Genomic DNA, 22,198 nt, shown 5'->3' on the forward strand with positions numbered 1-22,198 from the left:
ACTCATGGAGATCATCGAGCTGCTGAGAGATGGGCGAGCCACGGGAAGGAAGAGCGTGGGAGCGATCGGGGTGTCGATCGAGGCACGATCCACCCACAATAGCCCGTCAATGCCACAAAACGTTTTGAGAAAGAGATCCGAAGGTGCGATCAATTCCACCAGCTGGACGAATGTCTTACCGACGCGGGCCGAGTAAGTAAAGCCTTTATTCCGGACGAAAGTGTTATGATGATGTGGTTTTCACCCAGAATTTCATCGGCCCTTTTTGTGCTACCCCACGAAACCGGTTCAGCTGACGGATGCCGATCCTTTTGGACCATAGGCTGACCGTGAGCGCTCACGCGAGTGTGTTAGTTTTTTTTATATTTACTTGGCCTTTCGACAAACTTTGCTTTGTAAGAAACAACAATTGTATAAGTGTTAATTAAAAGGGTGTTGAAACAAATCTGAACTTATGATCATCTTCTGGCATCGAACCACGACTTCCCGCTAGCTTCCGGGCAAAATAAGGCGAGTGTTGGCGAATTTTCTTTTGAAAGTTTGGTGCTTAAGCCAACATTTTGGACTATGTTTATTTTTGATTTTGACCCCTTTTTGTGCCACACCAAAACGTCACAAGTTTGAGAGTAAGAGAGTAAGAAAGTAAGTACTATCCTTGACCTTGTACAACAGTTATATGTAACTTTGAGGCTACCGTAATTTCAAATAATAAACTTAAACTTAAGAAAGTAGGAGAGTAAGAGAGAAAGAGAGCAGGAAAATGAAAAACGAAGAGATCAAGGAAGTTAGAGAGTAAATGAGTAAGAGAATAAGAGATTAAAAGAACAAGAAACTAAGAAAGCCAAAGAAAAGGAGAGTAAGAAATTTAGAAAGTAAAGAAGTAAGAGAGCAAGAGAGTATGAGAGTAAGATAGTAAGATAGCATGATATTAAGAGAGTAAAAGCGTAAGAGAGAAAGAGAGAAAGAGAGTAAAGTGTAACAGAGTAAGAGGGTAAGAGAGTTAGAGAGTAAATGAGTAAGAGAGTAAGAGAGTAAGAGTTAATCTCTTTCTTAGTAAGAAAGTAAGAGTCTGAGATAAAGAGAGTCAAAGAGTTAGAGAGTAAGTAAGTAATAATATAAGAGTGCAAGGTAGTTAGAAAGTAAATGAGTAAGAGAGAAAGGGATTATAAGAGCAAAAAAGTAAGAGAGTCAGTGAATAAGAGAGTAAGAAAGTAAAAGAGTAAGAGATTAAGAGAGTAAGAGAATGAGAGAGTAAGAGTGTAATAGAGTAAGAGAGTAAGAGAGTAAAAGAGTAAGAGAGTAAAAGAGTAAGAGAGTAAAAAAGTAAGAGAGTAAAAGAGTAAGAGAGTAAGAGAGTTAGAGATTAGGAGAGTTAAAGAGAAAGAGAGTAAGAGTGTAAGACAGTAAGAGAGTAGGAGAGTAAGAGAGTTAGAGAGTAAAAGAGTAAGAGAGTGAGGGAGTAAGGGAGTAAGAGAGTATGAGATATAGAGAGTAATGGAGTAAGAAAGTAAGAGAGTAAGAGAGTAAGAGAGTTAGAGAGTAAAAGAGTAAGAGAGTGAGGGAGTAAGGGAGTAAGAGAGTATGAGATTTAGAGAGTAATGGAGTAAGAAAGTAAGAGAGTAAGAGAGTAAGAGAGTAAGAGAGTAAGAGAGTAAGAGAGTAAAAGAGTGAGAGAGTAAGAGAGTAGGTGAGTAAGAGAACAGAAAAGAGTAATAAGAGAGTAAGAGAAGAAAAGAGTAAGAAAGTAATAAAATAGGAGAGCAAGGAAGTAAGAGAATAAATGAGTGAGAGGAAATAGATTAAAAGAATAAGAAAGGAAGAGAGCCAGAGAATTAGAGAGTAAGAGAGTATGAGTGTGAGAAAGTAAGAGAGCAAAACCGTAAGTAAGATTTAAAGTGAGTAAGAGATTGCTTCCGACGCTCCGCTGTGAAATACAGTTCAGTGGCGGATCAACTGACGTTTCTCTTCAAATGTCAACAATATGAGAAGTGGAAAGTACCAAATAGCTATCGCTAATGTAAATGTTTATTTTTTAAGGACTTGACGAACAAATCTGAATAAAGATAACTCTATTTCACTACCGAAACCTGCATTTTCAACAGGTTCTGGGCCCAGATACGTCTGGAATGGAAATTTTCGACCTTGTTCGAGAGGGGTACTCTCATATTTCGAACTTGCGGTTAGCAAGTCGTTGCCAGCGACTTCAACCAATCCATGCTGCTGAATTTTATGGTTTCTAGGAATCATCGAGAAACGGAGCTAATGGCTAAAAGAGGTTGTTCTTCTGGGGTTACCAGAAAACAGCCTCATCGCTCGCAAGCTGAGGTTATCAGCCACCAGAATCAACGTAAGGTTTGATTTGTCATCGATTCTGGTGCCAATCGACACACGGTGCGAGATCAGAGGCTGTTGGTTGATGTCAAGACTCTTGTGGAGCCATATGTCATCAACACAGCTAAGACTGGCGAATTGGAACAATGCATCTGAGCAGTGTTATAACCATTGTTCCAATTATGTATAGTGTACATGTGAACTTGTGATTCCAGAGCTCGACGTAAACCTTCTTCCAATCAGATACAGCACCGAGAACGGAGAAAGAGTTACTTTTCATGAGAAGCAAATCAAGTATGAGTTTTCAGGGAAGGTTTTCGCTCAAGAAAAACTCTTAAACGACTTGTACTGCTTGGATTTGTTTTGGAGCCTTAACAATGGCATATGCGGCTCGGACATCTTGGCGTTGGAGCGTTGCAACGAATGGTCCGTAACAATATAGTATCTGCCTTATACCAGTCAAGGTGGAGAATCAAGCTGTCTGCGAAAGCTGTGTGCCAAGTAGACAATCAGCCAACAGTTTTCACAGCGTCGAGCTGCCTAGGTCATTGTTTTGAAAAAGGAGTTAAGATGATATTCACAGTCTCGTATACTCCGGAGCAGAACGGCGTCAGCGAGCGAGTGAATGGATGGAGGAGGCCAAAGCGACGATCCATAATAGCGGATTGTCGAGAAGATATGGTATGGTATGGTATGGTAAAGCTGTTGTGTTCGCTGCATACCTCACAAACAGATCACCAACAAGAGGTCCTGTGGTCTACAAGACTGTTTTCGAGATGTGGTACGGTCGGAGGCCAAAGCTAAGCAACCTGCTCATTTCTGGTATTCGTCTGGTATTCGTGGGTTACGCAAATAAGCGTTTAGCGTTTTAAAGCCAGTGCTAGGCGGTGCTGTGCCAGAGTAGGGCATTGAGAAGCCTGTCGAAGACTTACCAGAGGCCATCACACTTGAGCGGTTAGCCGATGTACCAACAACAAAAAAATCATCTGAGCGGTTAGCCGATGTGCCTGCTGATCCCGATCACACTGTGGTTCACAGGTTGTTGACGGTCATGGCGAGACCGACTACGAGAATAGCGCGGAATTTCCGGACAATGATGATGACGACCAAGATTCCGTCACCCCTGAAACAGCCCTGAGACGACTAGGATTCCTGGAAGGCTGCCATCGACGAGGAGATGGCAGCTCTGAAGGAAAACAAGACTTGAGAAGCGATTAGCTTGCCCACGGCTCACAGGAAACCCATTCTGTCCAATGGGTGTTCACCGTGAAGGACGATGGTCAAGGCTCGATTGGTCGCGTAATGGTGTTCCCTAAGACCAGGTTTCTATCCATTGAAGAGTGACTGCTGCGTTTATCGGTCCTGCAAGAAAGGACTTACCCTTATATTGTATGTGGATGATATCCTGATTGCCGGAGATTTCGCAATCAGGATACGTCGAGAAGGTTATGCAACGATTGCGTAAGTGCACCGCTTGACACAAACGTTCGCTGGACGAAGCTGAACGATGGTGAAGTGATCACCGAACAACCGTTCAAAAAAATGATCCAACGTCTACCATATCTGGCAACATCTTCGAGACCAGATATATTTATGTGCTGCGGTTATCGCACTGAGCAAATATCAGGTCAGCCCGGCGGATAGGCATTGACAAGGCCTGGAGTGTATTCTGCGATACCTTAGAGGTACGACCGATACGGCGTTGGTATTTCGCAGAAACGCGAAATCGGAACCACTCATCGGATATGCTGATGCAGATTTTACCAACGACTCCGATGATCGAAGATCTGTATAAGGCTACGTTCACATGATCTTCGGGAATCTAGTTTCGGTGTCAACGAAACGTCAGCAGACGGTCAGTCTATCGGCGACAGAGCCCTTTGTCATGCAGTCAAGGAAGGTTTGTGGTTAAAAAACTTCTTGTGTGAATTGGGTGTGGTTAGCACTCCTTTCACGTTAATGGAGGATAACATTCTTTGCATCCAGTACCCCGAAGAGGCGCGGACCCATCAGCGGATGAAGCATCTGGACGTGAAGTATTCATTCATCAGGGAGATCGTAATAAGCGATCAGCTTTCTTTGAGGCACATCTCTACTGAGGATCAGCCAGCTGATGCGTTCACGAAAGCTTTATCAAGAACGAGGCACGTGAAGCTGTTCAGGTGTTGATACTTACGGTTTCCTAACGGCATCCGGAACAGCAGCAAACGATGTTTGCTACCACGAGCAGAACCAAAACATTGTTTGTTTTGGTTCCTCTTGCTATGTCCAATTCGCAATCGAGAACAATAGATGAATGATGGCTGAAGACAGTTGATGATGATAAACGCGGTACAAATGTTTACATCATCACACGGTTAAGCGAAACTATTCAAATTGGGTTCGTGATAACACAACAGTGTTGCCAGATATTCTGGGTAAGAGTATCAAAGTGAGAAACGAGTACTTTTCCGGCTATGGAATATGAGATGTGGAAAGTGACAAATAGCTATCGCTAATGTAATGGATAGTTGTTTATGTACTTGACGAATAAACTTGTATAAATATAACTCTATTCCACCACTGAACCCTGCGTTTTTACTTAGTACTCAACAACTATTTATTTTTCATTTAACCATCCAGCTCATCACGAATAATACAGAACTCATCAAATTGTTTATTACGAAAATTTAGATCTCTACACTGTCACGAAGCCAGATAAATTTCAAAATGTATCCCAAAATCATTTGGTTCCCAACTCAAAACGACATAACAGAAGATAGAGTTGTATTTTTTTTAATCAAAATCAATCAACAGCAAATTGTCTGTCCAAAATTGATCTTTAATGCAGTACATTAAAATAAACAATTTCATATTAAAGGCAAAGAGCAAAGTGAAAATATTATAGATTGAATATCAAATACTATTAAATGATTCAATCGAGACAGTTTTTATTTGGCATGTTAATTATCACGTGATTTTTTTTCTTGATGAAGCACAATGGTTTACGATGATTCTGGGCGAATTGTAGTTGTACGGATTCAACGGCTTGTGATCCGTCTGGGCATTCGGTGCCTGCGCGTCGATGCTTCATAAACATCCATAGGGAACATTCTTTCGATATGCTTTCTGGAATCCCACAAGGAAGTCACTTAGGACCGCTAATCTTCGTGCTTTTTATAAATAACTTGACAATTTTTCTCAAGTCATCAATGACTCAATAGTGGATTGCGTAACGTTTCAAGGAGGATATCGAAAAATGACTGCTCTGGTGTGGAACAAATGGAATGAAAGTTGTGCAGACTGGCCAAGCCTGCCGAAGCGACGCCGTCGGTCCACTTTACTGCCCCAGCCGGGGAAACTACGCAATGTCCCGCTTGGCTCGCTTTCCCGCTCACACTCGCTCACTGACTGACTGGCCCGCGTACACGCTCGTGTCGAATGATCAAGTCTCGGTTATATCCATACACACATCCCCCTCCTGTCCTATCAAAATGTAAAAAAAAATATTACTAAAAAAAAGTTCTTCGATATACAACAACAGGACCATAAAGAACCTTGAAGCACAAGAAAGATGAGCAAGAATTTTTTTTTGAAAAACTGTTCTTGAGAAACTTGATTTTTTTTTCACTTGATTTTTTTTAACCGCATGTTCAAGAAACTCCGAGAGGGAAAAATTATCAACGAATATCTGCGGCTCCTTCTTCCAATTTTTTAAAATTTAGCTTATGTTATTTGATATTCAAGCATTCTCACTTTTTTCGCATGAATAATAACTTGACTCGCTTTTAAGACATATTGTATTGATCATCTTAAATAACATTCTTAACTTGCTTTTCAATTTCAAGTTGTTCTATGAAGCTTCCAAGCTATTTTAACAATTCATTTGACTTAAATTCGTCACACTGCTGCAATCCTCTCTTTTTTATTTTAAATTTTCAAATTGTCCTTTCAATTCAATTGGAATTCAAAACATTGTATCCAAGTAATTTTCTCGACTTGCATCATTATACACATCCATCCGAAGCTGTCTCCTCAACTCTTTTTGATAGTTTTTTGCCTTGTTTCAAAATAAACACAATTCCCTTGAGTTTCCATCCGCTCCTAGATTTCCTCTGAAATAATTTCACGAGTTTTTTCTTCAAATTTTCCTCACAAATCATTTTAAGATGATTTTTTTTAGTTCTTTCAAGCTGTCCTTTCAACCCATTTATTGGTGTCCTCTCTACCCGCTTGATCACCTAGTTGTCCTATCAACTCGCTTATTGGTGTTATCTTTTTTAACATATTTCAAGCTATCCTCTCAACACGTTTGATCTTTATTTTATCAATACGTTTAGGCTGTCCTCTCAACTCGCTTATTGGTGTTTTCAATTTATTTCAAGCTGCCTCTCAACCCGTATGACTTCCAAGCTGTCCTCTCTAATCGCTTATTGGTGTTATTTTTAAATTATTTCAAGCTGTCCTCTCAACCCTCTGAACTCGCTTATTGGTGTTTTTTTAATTTATTTCAAGCAGTCCTCTCAACCCGCTTGTTCACCAAGCTGTCCTCTCAACTCGCTTATTGGTGTTTTTTATTTATTTATTTCAAGCAGTCCTCTCAACCCGCTTGATCACCAAGCTGTCCTCTCAACTCGCTAATTGGTGTTTTTTTTTATTTCAAGCTGTCCTCTCAACCCACTTGATCACCAAGCTGTCCTCTCAACTCGCTTATTGGTGCTATATTTAAATGTATTTCAAGGCTGTCCTCTCAACTCGCCTGCCAATTTCAAACTGTCCTCTCAACCCACTTGAAATTCTGGACATAACCATGCTGTCCTTACGACTCGCTTACTATTTCATTATCATTCTTATTTCGGAACTTTTTCATAAAACACTTTTTGCTCATTTGCAAAAACACTTGTTATCTATCACATAATGCACAATGTTTTCTATTTTTCACTTTGCACGAAATAGCTTCTGAAAATCATCCGAATGTGTTACTTTTTTTTTTAATAAACTACAAACTACCCATTTTTCAGTTATTTCGCAATGGGTAATTCAGAAAGTGTCTGATTTTTAAGCAACAGTGCTCGAAATTTGTTCAACGTGAATCGTTGATCGCTTTTGTTTACTTTTCCTGATTCGGCTCTATTATAATTTCTCGCATAATCAAGTTTACGAGAAATTACCTGTCACGGTCGCCAAATGTGCAGACTGGCCAAGCCTGCCGAAGCGACGCCGTCAGTTCACTTTACTGCCCCAGCCGGGGAAACTACGCAATGTCCCGCTTGGCCCGCTTTCCCGTTCACACTCGCTCACTGACTGACTGGCCCGCGTACACACTCGTGTCGAATGATAAAAGCCTCGGTTCTATCCATACACACAAAAGTGAGCGCCGAAAAATGTTAATTTACAAGCTTTTTCAGAGCCAGAGCTCCAGTTGCGTTTGACAAACCCAGCAAACATATTTGTAGCTGAATTCTTATACTATTTTGATATTCGTTCGATATACATTAAAAAATGATCGTATGAAAGTTGAAAAAACAGCATTCACCTACCAAAGTGGAGGCAATATATGGACATACATAAATTTCATTTCTTTTAAAGCGACTAAAGCCACACCAATTGGCCGTTATCCGACACCTTATCCGTACCTATGGGAAGAATGCAAAAGAGCGGAAGATTTTGCTCTCACAGCCCTCAAATCATTGCCAGCGACCATATTTTCCAGTTCTCTCAGTGGTCAATATAACTCCATTCCAATTTGAATTTTGGCCATCTGGATATCTGGATGCACTGCTGGTTGTACAGAGAACATGATGACGATTTCTTCTGATTTTTAGCAATCTGGTTGCACTGCTAATCGCTGAGAAAACAACAAGGTTGTTTTCTCACTTGAATCCGGCGCGGCAGAACAAATTTGCAAACATGACGGACTTTTTATCATATCCAATTTATTCCGACTTAAAGTTACCATTTTTACGATCGTTATTTTGTTATTTGGTAGGAATTGCGATACAATGGAAACGATTTGAGCTATTATTTCTAATGCGATTTAATGTTTGCTGGGAAGGCTTCGGCTTTGTTCGGAATCCTTTGTCGAAATACTTCGAGTTTTCAAGACCCTTATGGTCTGAAAACTGTGTTCTTCTCGATCATACTGGATTATGCCGCTCTAAAGCGTGATACGGTCAAAATTAGGTCAATATCAACTTGACGTATTTCTTTCAATTTTGCATTTACAAAACCTAAACACCTCTCATTTTGAAGGTGTGTGTGTGTTTGTGTTTGCAGAATGTTGCTCCTATTTTGATTTTGGAATTTACTCTTCAGTTGTCAAAATGCCGTCTAAGAAAGAAGAGGAGCGTATCAAAATTTTGCTCGCGCATCGCGAAAATCCGAGCTATCCGAACGCAAAGCTGTCAAAATCACTAAAAGTTGCCAAATCAACCGTTACAAATGTAATAAAAGTGTTTGGGGAACGTTTGTCGACAGCCAGAAAGTCTGGATCGAGGGGAAATCGAAAACCGGAAGCCGCTGAGACGACAAAGAGAGTTGCCAATAGTTTCAAGCGAAACCCTAACCTCTCTCTCCGAGATGCCGCAAATAAGCTGGGTGTATCGTCTACAACCGTGCATCGAGCCAAAAAACGAGCCGGACTATCGACTTACAAGAAGGTAGTGACTCCAAATCGCGATGATAAACAAAATACGACGGCCAAAGCGCGATCCCGGAGGCTGTACACGACGATGCTGACGGAGTTTGACTGCGTGGTAATGGACGACGAAACCTACGTCAAAGCCGACTACAAGCAGCTTCCGGGACAGGAGTTTTATACGGAAAAAGGAAGGAGAAAGGTAGCAGATATTTTCAAGCACATGAAACTGGTTCGCGAAGAAATATCTGGTTTGGCAAGCCATCTGTACCTGTGGCTTGAAAAGCAGCATTTTCACAGCTTCCGGGACTGTCAACCAAGAAATTTACGTGAAAAAGTGTTTGATCAAAACGTCTGCTGCCTTTCCTGAAGAAACACGGTTGTTCCGTACTGTTTTGGCCGGTTTTGGCATCTTACCATTACGGTCAAAACGCCGCCAACAACGTGCAGGTGGTTCCCAAGGACAAGAACCCTCCCAACACGCCAGAGCTCCGCCCAATTGAGAAATACTGGGCTATTGTCAAGCGGAACCTAAAGAAGACCAAAAAAAAAACTGCTAAGAACGAGCAGCAGTTCAAGGCAAACTGGCTTTCTGCGGCGTAGAAGGTGGACAAGGTGGCAGAACAAAATCTGATGGCAGGGGTTAAGCGTAAGGCCTGGCAATTCGGATTTGGAAAAGCGGATGCCTAACTGAATATTTTTCCTGAATTTTATACTAATTAAACTTTAAAAAGAAATTTAATTTGATTTTTAAATAAACGATTTCACCGATTTATGTACACGCGTTTTCCCTTGATCAAATTTTGACCGTATCACCCTTTAAATGAAACACCTTACATAGAAAGAAGTGAGAGGGTCTAGAAAAGATTTCCTACTCCGTTTCGCATTGCGTCGTCTGATATCATTACGAATGTTATTAATTGCTGGCCACTGCTTCATTCTTGGAACCTACACGTTCCAGCTTGACAATTACGTTACCAGACGCTTTTCTGGCTAACCAAAAGCAGAACAGTATTCGGTCAAAATCATCCACTACAAGGTCAAGTTTTTCACGAGCTTTCATATTTGTTCGGCTTCAATATACCCAAACAAAAATTTATATGTTCATTTCGTGATGTAATTTAATTTTAAGCGTAATTCATAACTTAATTTAAGATCAAGTTCAAATTCATGTATAAAACAATATAGTCAAAGATATCAATAAAAAATGTAAGAAAATGAATTAGTAAGAGATTCAAAAAAATTGAATTGCAACGTAACTGAATTTATATTATCATTATTATATAAAAATCAAAATGTTTTGAGAACCCCTGACAGCACAGCTTTTCCAAAGTACAACAGCCCAAAAGGCACCAGCAGCCGGTGGCCCAACATGGATTACATTCTTCGCCATTTTCCCAAGAGTAACAGCTCAGCAACTATGTTCCCCGATCCTGGGAGCTCCTCCCCAGAACTAGTCACACCGGCCCTGATGAGCCGTGGGGCCATTACCTAATTAATCACTCGTGCGTTGCTAACTGCAAACGAGCTCCCGGTCACTGCGCTCGTCAGGTCGTAGTTCCCCGGGACATTACTCTTGGGAAAATGGCGAGCCGAGATTTCGGTTCCTGGGCAATTTAACTCCATCAATCTGGCCTCCCCGGAATGGGCAGGCCAGTGACACACCTGGGCAAATTCGACTCCAAGGTAGCTACTATACGTTTTCTCTCTGTTTTTGAAATGCCCCAATTCAAACCCAACGGCAATCAAACCCAATTATCACAGGATAAACAGATGCAGCCAGCTACTTACCGTCATACTGTTCAGCAGAAACGTGATTGTGGCTCCAGGTTTCGAGGGAGGCGTCGAGCAGTTGGCCCGCAGGATATCTCCCGGGTCGTATTTTGTGTGCTCGGTCCAAAGTGTCGGCTGCGAGTGAGGAAGCTCTGGAATCGAAATGGAGAAATTTTTTCAGGTTAGTTCAAAGTTTTGAGAGGCTTGATTTAAAATTCTAGAATAGATTATCTCACCCTGGATCGTAAATGTTTGGCTTTTGTGAAAAAGTATGTTTCTTCACCCACAAATCAGACTCTACTCCAATAATAAACTTTTTTGGGGGTGGAATTATCGGTACAAGATTCTATGCCGGTCCGGCACTAACAAGTCTTCTAATACCTGGCATTGTACTCGTTGTTTTTTAATATGTCTTTATTCGTACCAATTCATCATTACATTTATATTACACTAGCTGACCCGGCAAACTTCGTTAAGCCTTTGAATTTCGCAAAAATAATGAACATGTAAATAAGCAGAAAATAGGTAAATAATTGTTTACGCTCATGAAACTGGATTGTTACCTTCAAACGGAGTGAATTGTCACAGTTTTTTGACTATTTTCGTAATACTTCTGTCATATTAAGGTAGTGCCTACCTTCAGGGGCAAAATTTTCCGAAGAAGATTTACTTCCAACAAAACTGGAAAGCGAATATCTTCTGGAATAAAGTTAAAAATCTATTGTCTTCCATTTTACATTCTTTTTTTTCCTTTAAAGAGGATCCTTGACACCGATATGTTCAATTTCTATTAACCCCAAGATAAGTGCCAAAAAGAGTTTTGTTGAAATGTGTCGTCATTTTAAGCAGTTTTGATCAACTGTCTTTCCTTTTTTCGTCAAAACCATGTTTGAAATTTTCTTTATCGTATAGGTACTTAATTTGTAGAAATGGCATAACACTTTTCATGGCATGAAATTTCGCGTTTTTTTATGCTGCAAATATAAAAATATCAACAAATTTTCATATACCATTCTGTTTTTCGTTATCTATCATGCATTTGATATGTTCTCTGTATTAGATAATATCCTCTTAATTTTTAAAATCATCTTTTTTATATCGACTTTAACTTTATCATATTTATCGAGAAATGGATGCTTAAGCACTGAACAAAGAAAATTAGAACATTCAGTATATGTGTATGTACATGGAATTTTTATTCACAGCAATTTTAAATCAAACGGTTATGAAGTCTTTTTTTTACTTTGAGATCTTGAATTCCAAATCAGAAATGAAATTCAAAAAAGTCTTTGCATATCTAATTCAGTTTTTTCATTTTCTCTGTTTTGGATCTTGAATCATATTTTCGTCGAGACTAAAATTTTTATTTTCCAAGCTTCTTGTATTTGAAGATGTTATTGAATCTGTTCTGTTCTTGATTTCTGATACTGAGTGTTGGATCAAATTATGAATTTTATTTTTACAAAGTCAACCCTATTTATATCCTTAATTTTGATCAGTTTTTTAGCACCTTAGTATGAAAGGAATAAGTGGATAGTATCTAACATTTCCTTTGTTTTCTGATGAAATTCACATAGAATTACAAAGTTAATATCATTCTATTCTCGAACTAACTCATTACATTCTTGACGTTAACAAAAACCAAGTAAATCAATTTATGGTCGTCTTATTCTATTAAATAAAAATTAGACGTTCTCTTGGTGTTATACCATTAATATGAACAGAAGATTCTGTAATGGAATATTTCATTGTTATATGTTCAGTTGTTTTGGATATGTAAAAACTTCCACAGTCATACATAGAATATTATTTCTCTTGAATAATATGACAGTCTTTCATTTAACCGAAAAATAAACAAAACAAAATAACGGAGTAAATTAAAGAGATCAGAATTTTTCCCGCGCGTATCCTTGTCAATCCAAAATCCCAAGCAAATTTGGGCTAAATTCAGAAACTACTAAAAACAAAAAAAAAACTAAAACGAAAAGCACTTAAATAGTTTTTTTTTTTTCATGCAAACACATTAGAAATTTTGAATCGAATTTTAAGCATCCAGAAACCGTGCATGATTACCTATTATTTTAAAAGTTGTTCAATAAATTTCGTTTTAGTACGCAAAATTTTAAAAAAAATTAACTCAATAAGAGATTTTTTTTAAATGGCAAATGGCTGGACGACTTGACCGGGACCTTTAAATTTTGTTTTATCAATTAACTGGTCAAGTCCGGGTAATCCGGGCAATCCGGCTAGCTTTGGGTGAATTAGCTTAAAAAATGATAAATTTGCCTTGGTGCTGAAGCAAAACTGACAATTGTTGAAAATAAGTATACTCCATGTCGGCTTATTGCGTTCTTTATTTTTTCACCCCATACGGAAGGTGAACAATTACATCCAAGTATCCATTTTACTGGTGCCACGTGAAAAGTACACTTGCAACGAAAATGGACGCCAAAACTTCCTATAGAGAGATGGATGAACATCAGTAAGCCTTGATTGCTTTTGGCGCCTTCCTACTCTGGGTGATTCGAATGAAAAAAAAAAATGGAAATTGGGTGCCATGACTTTGATTTTATACGAATAAAAACTAAAAATTACTTTTCAAATTCCACAAAAACATTTTTGAAATTATCTCTCCGTTGTGTTTTTCTTCGCGTGAAGACGAACACAACAATAAAAATCGCATGCAAATCGGATGATCCAGTGAGGAGTTTTGCGTGTTCGCACATTTCTGTATGGTCTGTCTCTCTCCCTGTTTTATATATATAGATTATTATTACATTAAATTAGGTGTTCAGTTCAATAATGTACTGTCCAGAGCCCTATAGTTTACTAATCACTAAAAATTTATTTATTCGACTTAAGTTTGCTGAGCGCAATCAAGTATTTAATGTAGGAGAACATCCTGTAATGTCAAAAATATATTAAAGTTAAAACTAAAAACTATCCTAAAATTAAACTAATTATAAAGAGAACAAATCTCTGCGATGGAAGACTGCATCGATTTGCCTCTGAAGTTAGAGATGATGTTGTTGGCCATCTCTTCGATCGATTCAATTCCCGCAATCCGATGAAGATCTTCGGTGCTGTGCCAAGGTGGAAGCCGCAAAATCATTTTCAGAACATCTACGCAGAGCGTAGAACATGTATGTATGTATGTATGTATGTATGTATGTATGTATGTATGTATGTATGTATGTATGTATGTATGTATGTATGTATGTATGTAGTTGAACCCACCAGTGGCTGATAGGCCTTTCGACCCGAGTCGGTACGGGAAGTCTCGATCGCACATTCAAATATTGTTCATGCTTAACTCATCAACAATAATCGCAGTACAGCCAAGGGATCCGTTACCATTGGTTTGGGACAGGTTTGACTCATCTTACACCCCTCCAACTGTTCGAAACAAATTAAGATTCTTGAAAAGGTACCTAAGTGACCTATTCATGATTCCAAATTTGCCGAGATACTCCGGCAGGCTTGAACCCACAATCCATCGTATATCACAGGGTGGCCACAATATTTTCATTGTGAAATTCCCGGTTTTTCCTAGTGAACCTTCATATAAGAGAAGCGACATCTGATCCCTCTTAAAATAAAATATGTGGCAACATCGCCGAAATCTTGGACAAAAAAATCCTCAGCACTGATTTCTGGCTCAATGTTCAAGCTCTAAAGTGAACGCTCCTTCAATCCAACAAAACCACATTGAACTCGATGCCCGAAGGATCGCGATAAACGGTATGAATGACTTAAATTTCGTTAATAATCAGTTAGTTTTTTAACTAGTAACACCTGGAAATTGCACCTAATCATAAATTCATATGACCAGCTTTAAAATTATCTGTTTGAACTATAACAACAATCACAATAGCTTCCTTGGTTGAGTTTTCAATAAGAAAGGTAAAAGCTCTGCGACAAATACTCGGATCGATTGGAATCGATTTTGACAGTTATTTTGTATCGATTGGAATTTTGTGTTTGAGACGTCGCTTCTCTTATATGTAGGTTCACTAGTTTTCCCGCTCAAAAATTCAAGGTTCCCCAGACTTTTATTTTCCATGTTCATTGGAATAAAGCAAAATTTTCAACATACATACATATTTCATTGATTAAGCTGTTTCATAACACTCAAATAATTGAACACTTTGACGAACTCGATTCTTTTTTAAGGTTTTCATCACATTTTATTAAAATGATAAAAAAAACATCCTACACAAAATCGTAATGAGTTTTTAAATCATGTTTAGAAAAAATTAAAAACAGTGTATCAGGATTTTCAATCTATCATTCGTCATGTGACATTCTATCATTTTTTCATAAGATACAGATACCAAGTGTGTTACTATAGCTCACAAAATCCACGTCTCCAAAAATATTCAAAATAGTTCTGAGGGCGTTCAATCATGTAACTCTCTCGCCACAGTTAATTCAGTTATAATGTTGTTTTCAGAGGTTTTACATTCAGTAATAAATGCATCTTCAAGTGTAATACAAATTTTTACTAAAAATTTATCTCGCTGATTCACAGTGGATTGTTTATAATTTCCAAATGTTTTTCAAAATACGGGGTAAATGGACACTTGTTTTTAGACATTGTTTATCTTTAATGTTTAAATACGTAACAAATTAACAATTATCATCAAGATCTTGAAAATAAACCGTTATAAATTACTCTATCAGTTTCTAAGAATCTGTAAATAAGAGATTGTACGATTTCCTGTTCCTTTGCGGACTAAAAATTGGCAATGACGAATTAAACGTAAATTTTGAAAAACCACTAATCCTATCTAGACGCAGTGTTTATATTCATTTAAAAATATAGCAAACACTTAAAAATTATTACGTAACAAGAATCTTACCTACAGAGAACAGACGTACAAGCTCGAACAAAAAATCTTCAGAAAAGTGTGTAAAAATTCAAAAGCTATCAGCAGAAAAATACGTTAAAAACTGACTGGAAACAGTGCCATCTGTTGCGCCGTTCAAAAGTTATAAATCATCTTTTAAGTGCTCATTTTTCGAAACGGCATAATCGTATAAATATCAACTCATGAATGAATTTACCAATATCTCAGTTAAACGAACGACTTCAATTTATTGCTTAATAAATGTGATTATTAAGAACTACTTTTAACTTGGCAAAATTTTACTTTCTTATTTTAGTACTACTGCGGCACAAATAACTGACAATTTTTTTATCAAGCTTTCGCATTTCTTGAACGATTCTCGAAGTCAGAGGAGGCATCGGCTAGGCCAAGTCAAATAAGAGCAATCTTGACGATCATTCTCACCCAGCAGTACTGATTCTAGGCATTTCAAGTGGGTTTCATTCACATATCACATTTGCATCCTATTGTTCAACATTTAGTACTTCTTGCAAGTTTGAAGAAAATAGCGAATAAACTTTAGGATATATTTTTAATCAAAATGACGAATGTGTTACAAAGCTCCAACAGAAATTTTCTTGAAACATGCCTATTTAGTAGCTCATTCGACCTGTTTAAAACTGACTCAAATTTTGTTGTTTTTTCTCAGTTTTGTTTCGACAGTTCTCTTTGGTGTGTTTGGAGACATCTGGTGTCCCAGCCAAAAAACAAAAATTGGTTTAAAAAGGAGGTTGGAATTTTTACACAAGTTCCGTGGGCTAGCTTCGTGGGCTAGCTAGTTCTCTGTGTCTTAACTGTGTTCATTATAACCCCATATTCACCTGGATGATTATGAACAGATATAAGACCAAAAAAGAATAATCTTTGTTGATAATAACCTCAGTCGACCCTACTGTTTTTCCAACAAACGTGTCTTCTGTTTTCAGCCAAATTTTAAAAAGATTTTCTTCAGTTTTCAGTAATGATTTTCTATAATTAAAAAGTCAATAAATGAAAGAAATACAAATCAAATTTTTGAATCGTTGTTATAATTGTTATTTATGCAATTGAGTTTAAGCACAGTTAACTTTCAGATACTGAAACTGTATCGAAAAGCGATGATTATCGATACCTACTGTTTACGATCTACTTGAATAGAAATTTTCAGTTTTGTAGTTATTTGTAAGGATGCAATTCTTGTAGGTAAATCAATGAATTTTTAAAGGAATATTCGGAATTTGCATAAATGGTGTATGACACTCGTGAAAAAATTCGACATTTTCAGCACTCGACGCAATTATCAAACTCAGCAAGCCCCGTTGGATAAATTTACAACTCGTACTAAAGAAGTTAATTTTTGCAACTTGTTGTAATAAATAACTACAAAGAAACCATTCACCAAACATTGTTTTTGCATCGTTTCTAAATTATGAATGCAGAACATGGCAATCATGATGTCTATTTTGAATTCTGACTTAAAAAGTAAAAAAAAATATGACAACGAGTTACATCGTCTGGTTAAACAGTTTTCAGGATTCCTTGATTGCATATCAAAGTTTGAGATCAAGAAAAATTAAAAACATTTATTCAATTCTGATTCACCCGTTTAATTTTTTTTTATTTCAAATAAAGGAATTTCAGTTTCGAAATAAAATTTAAACAAAATCCAAAAAAAAAAATCAAAATTCTGAGATGTAAATTTATTATTTATTTTAAATTTTTAACGCGTAGTAAAATTGTAATTTAGGATTATGCAGTTTAAATTGGATAAAACTTGAATTATACTATCTATATTAATTAAAAAACCGAACTTCAGAACCCATGAATTTTAAGTTCAAGATGAAATTATGATTTAAATTGAATTTAAAAATTTTGAAAGAAATTTCACAAGGAACTATGTAATTTTTTGTAACAGCCATAAAGGTCTAAGGAAAACATTTAAAAATCCTCTACTGCATGTATGGTCTCGGACTTAACAAAAATTTAGCATGCTTCAATTCTGTACAGAATTGAAAAATATATGTATTATTAAAAAAGTGATTCATACATTTTTTACCTACATAATTTAAATTATTGAAAAACGGATCTATTTTTTTTTTGCAAAATGAAATATTTTTATTAAAAAAAATCTCAACGTTTTTATGGTTCATTCAGGGGAGGGTTAGCTTCGTTATGCAGAAAAATGTGGATTTGATTGCAGTGAAAGAGTAACAGGTAATTGTTCAACATTTATTTTTATTTTGAGTCAAATTTTGGGGTTAAATTATGAACATGTAACTGTTCCAGTTAATGATAAAGTTATACCATATTTTGTAGTGTTTAATTGGAAACAACCCCTGTATCAGGGAAAAATAAACCGACAACCCTCTTTAAAAACAAAAAATGATTTGAAATCTTTTTCCTTCATCCTTCATTTAATTGAGCTTAAATATATTACCTAGCATTTCCAGTTTTAAAAAAACAATGCTTGGAAAAAAAATTATCAAGTTTTAAAAATACAATAATAGAACAAAATGTAACTATTTTCGACATAATTGAAGAACATTCATGAGCATTTGGTATCAAAAATTAAAATTTCATTAACATTTTTGTTTGAGACAGTGAAGTTTTTCGACTTATGCTTTGGAAAATATATTTGATTTATTTTGATAAAAAAAATCTCAAAACATCTTTTAATTCTCACATTTTACCAGACTGTGATAAATAAACTTAAAGGACGCCTTAGTTTTCTCAGAAGTTTAAACTACTCGTGGTCTTGGAAAAAGTTGATCATTGATTCGAAAAGATTTAAAAAATCTCAAAAATAACCCTTGAATTTAAAAACCAGAGCTGGCAGAAAAACAACCAAACTGCTTATTTGAATATGTCACCTTCAAATCAGTCAAAATCAGCTCTTAAACCCTCTTCAAACGGAAAAAACGTAAATTTTGTTGCCTTGTTGCATCGAAAAGAAAAAAGGAAAACTAATGAATTTCATCGCAATATTTTGTAATTTTGTTCAAATACTTCACTCGAAACACAAATATGTATATTTTAAATGAAGAACCATCCAATGTTGAATCATTTTAACATTTTTAGTGTCTTTTATCGACATTACACAACCCATAACACAATTTTCTGGATAAATTATGACTAGTAATCGATAAAAGATAATTTTGAAATCACAAAAAAATAGATCTGAACCCCGTGATGGCTTTTTGTCAAACAGTGTGTTTGATAGGAGATGGTTTCGTTTTTATTTCAACCATGTCACATTTATTATTATTTAGCTACAAGAACACCCAACCGTGCCGAATTAAACATTGGGTGGTATGAAAAAAACTTAGTAATTGCTTTTGCTAAACTGAATCGAGCAGTCGAGCAGTCGCTTAAAGCTTATCCCCCTTTCAAGCAGCTTATTATTTATTTTATACGTAAATGATATAACTTGTCTTCTCAAGCAGTCAAATGTGCTAATTTATGCTGATGATATGAAACTTTATATGAAAGTGAATAGCGAAGAAGACTTTAGAATCTTTCAAAACGAAGTTAATGTATTTAACAAATGGTGCACTAAAAGTCTGCTCAAACTTAACGTGGCAAAATGTTCAAATATTGTATTTACCAGAAGAAAATGTCAGTCATATGAAATTGTCAAATTGGGAGATGATCCTGTCGAGAGAGTCAACAAGATTAGAGACCTTGGAGTTATATTGGACTCAAAACTTACCTTTGTAGATCACTATAACTCAATAATCCAGAAATCAAACGGTATGTTAGCATTTATAAAACGTTTCAGTTATAATTTTAAAGACCCATACACAATAAAAACATTGTACACAGCTTATGTTAGATCTATTCTTGAGTATTGTAGCGTTGTGTGGTCGCCTTTTCAAATTTTACATAAAAACCGTTTGGAATCAGTCCAGAAACAATTTGTTCTATTCGCTTTACGAAATTTAGGATGGTCTCAGAACCAATTACCTAGCTATGAATCACGTTGCCTGCTTATAAACATGGAAACATTAAGTGTAAGAAGAGAGTTTGCTGCAATCTGTTTTGTAAACGACATAATTAATCAGCGCGTTCAGTCTGCTTATCTACTAAATCAATTAAACTTTTATTGTCCTTGCCGTCATTTAAGAACAAGAAATCTTTTCATTATAACCTCTACTCGAACTGATTATGGAAAATATAGTCCTGTTAATTGTTTAATGTATAGTTATAATAAACATTATGAGAATATAGACTTAACTATGTCAAAACAGCAGCTGAAAAAAGGTTTTTACGGTAACAGGCACCGAAGAACCTGACTTTGTAAATGTAAAGAAAAATTATTATTATTAAGCTTATTTGAACATTGTAATCTCTAGGTTTAAGTTATTATATATATGTAGCCTACACTGTTTGGCGGAATAAATAAATAAATTGCTTCGGTTGTTATGAATAAAGTTTTTCTTGACAGCTGTTTTCTCAGTCAGGAGCTTTTACTTTTAGAACAAGCTAGTTTGGTATGAATAATGCTCAAATCTGAAGCAATTGCTCGACAAATTTCATAGCAATTGCTTTATTTTCTAAGCATGCTCGGTAGCAGACTTTTCTAATAAAAATTTTTTTAATAACGTCATGAACTTATCAAATTAGCAATATTTCACTTCAAAACAATTCAAAAAGGTATTTTCAACATGGATAAAGAAAAGTCGAAGTGATAACCCAACTTTTTTCATATTCCTGTCGTTGTATAAAATCATTCGTCTAAGATGACAATAAACAAATCAATTAGTAAATATTTCAAGTTAAAAAAAATCCGGCTATAGTGGAAGAAGTCCCAATTGGCTCAAAGTAAGAAATAAATTGTAATAATTTAAAACATTATACAGATCTCTCATTTTTATATCATTTTTTATAATCCTAAGATTAAAAAAAAATCTAAATTAAAATGCGCGCCTATTGCCAATTTTTTTTTATATTTACATCGGATTATCCCGATCCGAATACATGTGGGAGAGCTTATGATAAATATTAAAGTTAGGCCATTTTTTGTTTGACAATATTCGAATATGTATTCATTTTTCTTTAAACATAAACATACGAGCACGCATTAACAAAAAAAAATCGGTCGTTCTTACACGCACCACCCACTTCTTCGACTTCAAGGCTACTTTAGCCGTACTTTTCAATTTTCTGATCGTCTTCTTTCATTTTACTTTAGAAAACTTCAGACTCTGCTGGTTGGATAGCTCTATTTTTCGAAGCAAAAGCTATGTTCTAAGACTTTAGTACACATCCGCTAAGCAAATGTTTATTCATACCAAACTAAGCAAATGCTTTGGACTTTTGCTTTGATTGATTTCGAGCTAAGTAAAAGCTATTGAAGCAATTGCTAAACCTTATTCATACCACTAATTATCACTGGAATACTAGCATCTTTTTGAAATTTCCAAATTTGCAACAAAAATTTGACTTTGGGGCCTTAATTTGAGGTTACTATTTTATGGTTATAACTTTAAAATATAATTTTTGAATAAATTTACGAAAAAAAAAATTTCTAAGCTTCCAAATAAACCCTTCAGATCTGCAATACAACGTAAGATGAGAAAGATATGAATGAGATAAATTTGCATGTTTTTAAAACAATGATCCCAAACTTTTGGCCGATACACCATACTACTCAGACAACCAGAAGTCGTATTTTATTTTACAGATTATATCGTATAGAATGTTATTAAATCTCATTTTCGCATATCTGCACCTACAATGTGCGGCCCATACATATTCTTTGTCGCATTTAAATGATTCTATTACGACAATACAATCCAAATCAAGATATGTGTGCTAATGTACCTATATGGCCTCCAAAATGATACGTATGTATATACTGGTTTTGCTGCATTATATACTATATGTTTACACGTATATTTGTACGTATATTTGTGTTGCAAATTCGAAATACCCACCAAATAATTGTCGGGTGATCTCAAACTTTTGGACGATAACTTAAGTGTCTATTTTATTAATTAAAAGTCAACTTAAGATTAACATTTAACACCCAGTACCACCACCACCACCAGCGATTACCGTCTTACCACACTAACCACTTGACCACCGAGACGTACAAAAAAAAGTAAGACTCCGATCGAATGTGAGTCCCAAGTATCTCACAAGATTAGACCGTTCAAATGAAAGCTCTTGAAAAGTTATGGAATGCTTTTCATTAGGTTTTAGAAATTGAGCTCTTGACTTATGGGGAAATAAAATACGTTGAGTTTTAGAAGCGTTAGGAGAAATTTTCCACATTTTCAAGTAATTCAAAAAGGAATTTAAATTTTGTTGCAATCTACTGCGTACATCCGTAAATTCCTACATTTGGCTGAAAGCAAAGTGTCGTCAGCAAATAATCTGCTGCCTTTTTCTTCTGAAATATCAGAAAGATCAGAAGTAAAAATATTGTATGAAATTGGCCCAAGTAAACTGCCCTGAGGGACACCAGCTCTAATGGGTGTCTTTTCAGAGCATGAATTTTTATGGCTTACTTGTAAGGTTCGGCTAGTCAAGTAATTTTGAACAATTTTAGTGAGGCATACAGGAAAATAAAATCAAGCTAATTTAGCTACTAAACCTTTGTGCCACT

At 36.1% G+C, this 22,198-nt stretch overlaps 1 protein-coding gene across 1 annotated transcript in view; it reads right to left on the minus strand.

Annotated features, from left to right (window-relative positions):
* The window catches only part of LOC129740561 (uncharacterized), a 545,556-nt gene that overhangs the window by 352,951 nt on the left and 170,407 nt on the right, over positions 1–22,198 (minus strand). The window contains exon 3 of the mRNA XM_055732267.1: positions 10,739–10,872. Coding sequence (XP_055588242.1) covers positions 10,739–10,872 — 134 coding nt within the window. The remainder of the gene's footprint in view (positions 1–10,738; positions 10,873–22,198) is intronic.

The sequence above is a fragment of the Uranotaenia lowii genome, chromosome 1, assembly GCF_029784155.1.
Source record: "Uranotaenia lowii strain MFRU-FL chromosome 1, ASM2978415v1, whole genome shotgun sequence".
Classification (NCBI taxonomy): domain Eukaryota; kingdom Metazoa; phylum Arthropoda; class Insecta; order Diptera; family Culicidae; genus Uranotaenia; species Uranotaenia lowii.